The sequence below is a fragment of the Elephantulus edwardii genome, unplaced genomic scaffold, assembly GCF_000299155.1.
Source record: "Elephantulus edwardii isolate Elephantulus edwardi_28Jun2011 unplaced genomic scaffold, EleEdw1.0 scaffold00206, whole genome shotgun sequence".
Taxonomy (NCBI): domain Eukaryota; kingdom Metazoa; phylum Chordata; class Mammalia; order Macroscelidea; family Macroscelididae; genus Elephantulus; species Elephantulus edwardii.
In genome coordinates, this window is record NW_006399956.1 from 386,078 (window position 1) to 393,796 (window position 7,719).

General features: G+C 38.4%; 1 protein-coding gene across 3 annotated transcripts in view; it reads right to left on the reverse strand.

Annotated features, from left to right (window-relative positions):
- The window catches only part of ABCC9 (ATP-binding cassette, sub-family C (CFTR/MRP), member 9), a 227,669-nt gene that overhangs the window by 167,655 nt on the left and 52,295 nt on the right, over positions 1-7,719 (reverse strand). For all 3 annotated transcript variants that reach the window (XM_006897200.1, XM_006897201.1, XM_006897199.1), the window contains exons 8-9: positions 6,889-7,044; positions 2,845-2,979 (exon numbers count right to left, since the gene is read on the reverse strand). In XM_006897200.1, the coding sequence (XP_006897262.1) occupies positions 2,845-2,979; positions 6,889-7,044 (291 nt within the window). The remainder of the gene's footprint in view (positions 1-2,844; positions 2,980-6,888; positions 7,045-7,719) is intronic.

The following is a 7,719-nucleotide window of genomic DNA, read 5'->3' on the forward strand; positions in this document are numbered from 1 at the left end:
CCGCACCTCCCCAAACCCCACCCCCTAGCCCCAAATATAATCCACTCTACAACCCTCATTGCATACTCCTACGATAAAAATTATCACTTGTTTTCTGCTGCTCATGATGAAATCACTAAATCTGTCTGAACCACTTATCTTTCTTATCTTTCTTATCCATTCACACAAATACAGAAAGGCGTAAAAGGGGATACTACTTCTTATGAACTACACCACAGAGTTCCACAGGGACTTCCTCTCCTCCTCCACCTCTCATTGTTGCTGTCGGTTCCCATTCACAGCTCACCTTCCTGTAAGTTTTCAAGGCTGTAAATCACTCCGGGAGAAGCTGCCCATCTTTCTCCCATGGAGTAGCTGATGAATACAATCTTCCAGAGAAGCATCCTTTGGGGTTACCAGTGCTACCCTCTACAGATTACCTCATTAGAGCTTCCCACAGGGACTTGCTCTGTTGCTGTTAGGTGTCTTTGAGTCAACTAAGACTCAAGGGACGCAAAGAAGAACAGAGAGAACCCTTTGCCTGTTTGCACTATTCTCCCCCTCCCCGCCCCAAAGTGAATTGTAATCATTGTGTCAATCTATCTCATTGAGAGTCTTCCTCTCATTCATTGACTCAGGTATACACACTTAAGTACCTGTTAAATGCTGGCTAACCAATTGAGACAATACAGTATGAATGCCTATTCAAAGGTCAGATGTTTTTGGTTATTCATTTTTCCACTTTATTTCCTCCTTCTACACCTTTCTGTATTTGTGTGAAATTGTATGAAGGCTAAACAGCTTAGATCAATTTAGTGAGTAATTTCACCATAAGCAGCCAAAAAACAAGTGACAAAAACCATTTGCATGGCACTCAACTCACTTGTCAGAGAAGAAACACCAACTTGGGAAGTCATTCCGTTAGTGGCAGCATCTCCACATTTCACGCCTGATTTAGACAGCCTTCCTCATATTTAATCAAACCTTATTTATAAACATGCTGTCAACAATTTGACTATTTGCAAATATTTCTTCAAAAGAAGCCAACTGTTGCTCAAATAAAAGGATTTCATGGCAAACTGAAGCTACTGGGGGGTGGGGGGGGGAATCAGGCTTTTTCTTCCTTGACAACCTGACCAGGAACATATTCAGCGAGAGCAGCCATCCCCAGAACATTTCAATGTCATTTAACAATCATCACATTCCTTGATCCTGCCTTATGGAAATGAAATTTCAGAAGCTTCAATCCTGACCCTTTACTTGTCCCTTGACCCATTTGATCCATGTCAGTTGTTGTTGTTGTTGTCATGTGCCATCGAACAGCTTGCGATTCATAGCAACCCTATGTAAAACAGCCCTAAACCCTGTTCTGTCCTGTGCCAATCACACTGTCTCTGATACACCCATCCCAATTATCCCAGTCACTGAATCAATCCATCTCATAGAGGGCCTTCCGCTCCTGCACTGTCCCTCCACCCTACCAAGAATGATGTCCTTCTCCAAGGACCAGTATTTCCTTAAAACATGTCCAAAGTATGTTAGACGGAGCCTCAAAATCCATGCCTCCAAGGAGCCACCAGTTTAATCCTTTCCAGGATGAATCTGTTTGTTGTCTTAGCAGTCCATGATACACCAATACTCTTCTCCAGCACCACAGCTCAAAGGCATCAATTCTCCTTCTATCCTCCTTGGTCATTGTCCAACTCTCTGATGTATAACAAGTGATAGCAAAGACCATGGCCTGTATCAGACGCACCTTAGTCTCCTAGAGACACCATTGCTCTTCAGCACTTTGAAGAAGTCCCTAACAGCAGACTTTCCCATGGCAATACTCCTTTTAATTTCCTGGCTACTGGTGTCAAGAGTGTTGACTGTGGAGCCAAGCAAACTAAAGCTGTGAACAATCTCAATCCCTTCACCGTCCATCCTGATGCTGCCAATTGGCCCAGTGGTGAGAATCTTTGTCTTCTTAACATTGAGCCTCAATCCATATTGTAGGCTGCAGTCCTTGACCCTCTGCAGCAGGCACTTCAGGTCCCCCTCAGTTTCAGCAAGCAGGGTTGTGTTATCTGCATAATGCAGATTGTTGATAGATCTTCCACTAATCTTGACCCCACATTTCTCCTCATAGAGCCCAGCCTCCTGGATGATCTGTTCTGCATACAGGTTGAAAAGGTATGGAGACAGGACACATCCCTGGCATACACCCTTCCCAATTTTGAACCATGCAGTGTTCCCTTTCTCTGTTCTGACGACTGCCTCCTGGTCCAAGTATAGGTTTCTCATTAGCACGATCAAGTGTTGTGGGATTCCCATTCTTCTCAGAGTTAGCCACAGTTTGTTATGGTTATTGTGGTTGAGTACCATTAAGTCGAAATCGACCCATAGCTAACACTCTAGTGGGTTTTCAGAGGCAGTAAACCACACAAGAGGAAATTGCATCACCCGCAAAGAAGCTGGTGGATTTGAACCATGTTTCTTTGGAAAAGCAGCACAGTTTCTTACCACTAGGCTACCAGTGCTCCCTTTCATGTCAGTTACTGACATCAAAAGGTTGAAAGCATTCAAGGTATTCTTTATGCAAGTGATCTAGAAAAGGATTCCAATCAGTGACTCAGCACTTCCTCAGAAACTTCAGGCACTATAAGCCTGGAACGTGGGAGTCTAAGACTATTAAGTCTTAAAAGTCTAACACCTTTTTAAAACTTCTTTTGCAACATGGAAAAATACATGGTTGCTATAAAAGAATCGAAGGGAAAGAAAAGGACAGCATTCCAGGTTATCTTGAGTGGTATGTACTGGCTACTTATGTTTTAAAACACCACCACTTGATTTTTCTGATGACGTCCAGTAATTGTTACTTACCAGCGTGCTCTTCTGTGCCTCTGCCAGCTTCGTAGCAATGAAGTACTGGATTGGTGCCAGGAGCACAATGACAGCTGCGCCAACCAATGCGCTTGATCCGAGTAAATTATAGAGCAGGATCACGCCCATTATGATCTAGAAAGAAAAGTATATGGGGAAGAGAATGATGGGGCCACTGCTTGAAAATAGAGGGGTTGGGTGTTTTGGGGTTTTTTTAAGTGGAAAATGTTGTATTTCTTAATTATTACATTAGGTTTATCTGAAGTCAACTCAACTATAACAGTCAGGTTTTATTATGATTTATTTAGGAAAGACTAAGTAATAAGGATTTCTTTTTAGTATGATGATCTGTATAACTGATTCCAAACCAATTCATTACACCAAACTGCACAGTGGTCTTATGACTCTTTCCACTTTCTAAAGTAATCTTTTTTGAAGGGCACAATTTTGGTTTTTTTAAGATATTATCACTAGCCTTAAAGCTGATTTTCCATGTTTTATTTTCCATCATGGAACTGCACTTATCTTTTCAGGGCTGGATACAGAAAGTAAAGGATAGTATCAGAAGGTGAATGAATACAGAATGTCTGTCTGTGAACTACGGGAGTGATAAGAGCTCTTTTTCTCTTTACAGACTTTGGAAGTCAGTTCATGATGCTACAAGTCATTTAATGACGAGAAATCCAGCTCTCACTAAAGCTGCGAAGCAACTAGAGTTGCTATCTAGTCTTACCTCAATGATCTTTTAAAATGTATTCCCCAACCTCACAGCTGAACCACGTAGGCCTAACCTCTGTTTTGCCACATTCTTCTTACTTTAAAAACAAGATCGAACCTTAGGTATCACTTGACTACTGGCCAAACTTGCCCCACTTCCCACCTAAGACTAACTTGGTGAGTTTCTTCTGTAAGGTCCTAGCCTTGAATACTCTATGAAGCAACTGTACACAGGAGTTTACCATGTTGGAAACTCCTCAGCAGTTAACAGCAAAACAGTCTCTTCTTTGCAAATGCTTTTCTACCAGCTCAGCCCAAAATAACTAATATGGCCTTGAACAAGTAATAAACTATCTCCACACAGTTCAAGTTTATAATCCATGCTTCTATGCCTACATTATATTAATAGCAGCATCCTAGAGGCAGTGTAAAGTTTACTGCCTCACCAATTAAGCACCTTGGAAATTCTAGTTAAAATAGAAATTTCTTTAACATTATCCACAAAGAAGTGATTCAGAAGCAGCTTGAGATTTTTGGCGCCCTTTATTTTTTTTTCTATAATTATATTTTATTAATTTTCATAAACATTTACAGAGAGTTTGGGTTTCCATTCATTTTGGCGCCCTTTAAATTGGACCACATAGGCAGCTGCCTAATGGACCTTTGAATAAGTGCATTTTGATAGACTCAGATAATGTGTACTTTAAATCTAATTTTGGGTCAAAATTTCATGGTATATACTTTTATTTCACTTGGATTTCCATTTACACAAACAAAAGGGAAAACAACGGATGTGAGCATGAGTGCACCCTCTTTATTATCTTAGGTATTTTAATAATTGTGGTAGACAGAGACACAGGAGAAAGGCTGAATACAAATTTCAGTTTAAGCTCTTACAGGATGCAAAGAAAAATAAAAATTTAAGCATTACGAAACATGGGAGAAATAGGTATATTATTTTCCATCTTTACCTAATGAAAGAAAGAAACCCCATGTTCTTTGTTAAAATATTACTTTTCAAGGGAAAGGCCTAAATAACTTGCTGGTGTTTCTACCACTTTATGAGGTTTGTATTTTGTAATATACCAGCTGCTGGAACTATGAGAGTGACTGAAGCTAATGTTTCTGTTTAGAAAGATAACTTATCAAAGTGAAAGGAATAAAATCTTGAGTCAATAACTTGTATGACTTTCGGCAATAATGTTATGTTGTTGTTAGGTGCTGTCAAGTAGAGTAAAACTCTTAGCAACTCTGTAACAACAAGCCTGAACCCTGTCCTACTCTATGCTATCTTCATCATCTCTGACACACTTGAGCCCACTGTGACAATCCATCTTGTTAGGGGTCTTCCTCTCTTGTGTTGACCTTTCACCTTTCCAAGAATTATATCCCTGCAAAGGAATAGCCTCTCTTAGTAACACGCTCAAAGTATGAAAGATGAAGCTTCACTATCTTTGTCTCCAAGCAGCACTCTGTGCTTTTTAAAAGGCATATCTACTTGTTCTTTTGGCAGTCCATGGACTGTTCAGTACTCTTCTCCAACACCATACTTGAAGGCATCAGTTCTTCTTCTGCCATCCTTATCCATAATCCAGCTCTCAGATGCATAGCAAATGATTTAGAAGACCATGGCTTGAATCAGATACACCTTAGTCTTCAAATTGACATCATTGCTCTATAATCTTTTTCCATCTATCATGATTCTGTCTATTAGCCCAGTGGTTAGGTTTTTCATTTTCTTAATGTTGAAATGTAATCCATATTGCAGGCTGTTGTCTTTGATCTTTTGCTGCAAGTATTTAATGTCCTCCTCACTTTCAGTAAATAAAGTTGTTTCATCAGGTTAACACAGGTTGTTGATGAGTCTTCCTCCAATCCTGATGCTACATTCTTCTTCATAGAGTGCAGCTTCATGAATTATCTGATCAACATACATACTGAATAGGTATAGGGAAAGGATACATCCTTGATGCACAACCTCTGATTTTAAACTATGCAGTGTTCCCTTGCTTCATTCAAATAACAGCTTCCAGGTCTAGCTATGGATTTTGTATGAGCATAATTAAGTATTCTAGGATCCCATTCTTCTCATTGTTAGCCATAGTTTATTATGATACACACAGTTGAATGCCTTTGCATAATTAATAAAACAGAAATAGACATTCTTCTGGTATTCTCTGATTTCAACCAGGATTTATCTGGCATAAGCAATGATATCCTTGGTGCAATGGCCTCTTCTAAACCTCACTTCAACTTCTGGAAGTTTCCTGTCAATGTACTACTGCAGCCATTTTTAGAGGAGCTTAAACAATATTTTGCTTGCATGTGATATTAAATTATATTAATGATATTGTCCAATATTTCCACATTCTGTGGGGTCAACTTTATTGGGAATGAGAATAAATATGCATCCCTTTGTATCTGTTGGCCAGGCAGTTCTCCAAATTTCCTGGCACAGACTGGTGAGCACATACAAGGCTGCATCTGGTAGTTGAAACATGTCACCTTGTATTCCATCAGTCCCTACAGGCCTTCTTTTTTTTGCCAACATCTTCAACACATCTTGAACATCTTCCATCAGTACTATTTGTTCTTGTTCATAGGGAATGTCCTAAAATTTTTCAGTGTCAACCAATTCTTTTTGATACAATGACTGTATATTTCTTCCATCTTCTTTTGATGCTTCCTGGATCGGTCAATATTTTGCCCACACCGTCTTTCAGTATTACAACTCAAGGACTGAAGTTTTGTTTTTCAGTTTGGTAAAGGTCATACAAGTTCCTTCTTCCTTATTTTCTGTGTTATAATATTTTGCTTTCTCTTCTCAAACTGCCCTTTGAAATCTTCTGTTCAGCTCTTTTACTTTGAAATATCTTCCCTTTGTTTTGGCTTCTTGAAACTCTAATGCGGCAATAATAGTAACTAATAATTATTGAAATTCCCACAAAATGCTAGGCACAGTGCTAAACACCTTGAACATATTAGATAATTTATTCTTAACACTCCCTGCAAAATTTGTGAGACAGATACAAACATTATATTCATTTTACTCTTGAGCAAAGTAATATTCTGAGATGCTAAATAACTAGTGGTACACAAGTGGTAGAACAGATCTTTGAATCCACACAGTACTGTTCCCACCTCACTTTTAAAACTCTGTGAAGTAGTTCTCCGAGTCTTTACTTTCTTGTCTGTAAAAAGGGTATAAAAATATTAGCACTTCCCAAATCTTTCTCTCCTTAATGGGTCTAAATGTCCTTCTGTCCCTTTAGATTTTCATTTATCTCTGGAGATGAGAATCGTACCTACCTGGTAATATTGACCTACCTGGACAGGCATAGCCCATAGATTAGGACACAGGAATAAGAACCACATAAGTTGATTGGTTTCAATCGCTACCAAATTATTGATCTGTCCCAGTGTCATCTCACCCATGGATAAGTTAGATGTAGAGAGTCTCAGGATCTTATTGTATATCATAGCCTGCAATAAAGAAGTGGGAGGAAGATGGTTTGAAGCTTGTGATAACAAACACTATGCTCATTTATTTTTACTGAAAATATAACATTTCTTTTTTTTTTATTTTGGGAAAATAATGGGGAGGAAACACACCCACTAATCTATCTTCTTAAAGCAACACCATTTTTATGTTACCAGTGTTACTTCCAGTCCTTAATGAAACAGAAACTTTTTTCTTCCAGCACTATAATAAAACCATGCATTCAACTTTATACGTTCTACACCCAATAGAAATAGAGATAAATAAAAGCAATATTTCAAATTATTCTTAATATCTTATTATGAAAGGTATTTTTTCCAATCTATTTTTATAACATATTTTATTGCTTTGTATATGATCATATATATTGTGTTTCAAGTACATACAATATATTTTGTATAGTATTTAATTTCTTTTTTTTGTCACTGTATATTGTGGGTTTTTTTCCTCTTACTACCATTTTACTAATAACTACATAATCAAGGATTCTTTCGGTAGAATGTTAAATGATCCCTGAAGTATTAAAAGAAGATGGACGGAATATACTGAGTCATTGTATCGAAAGGAATTGGAAGACACAGAAGAATTTTATGAAACAACATATGAGCAAGAGCCTATGGTGATGAAAGAAGAAGTTCAGGCTGCTTTGAAGGACATGG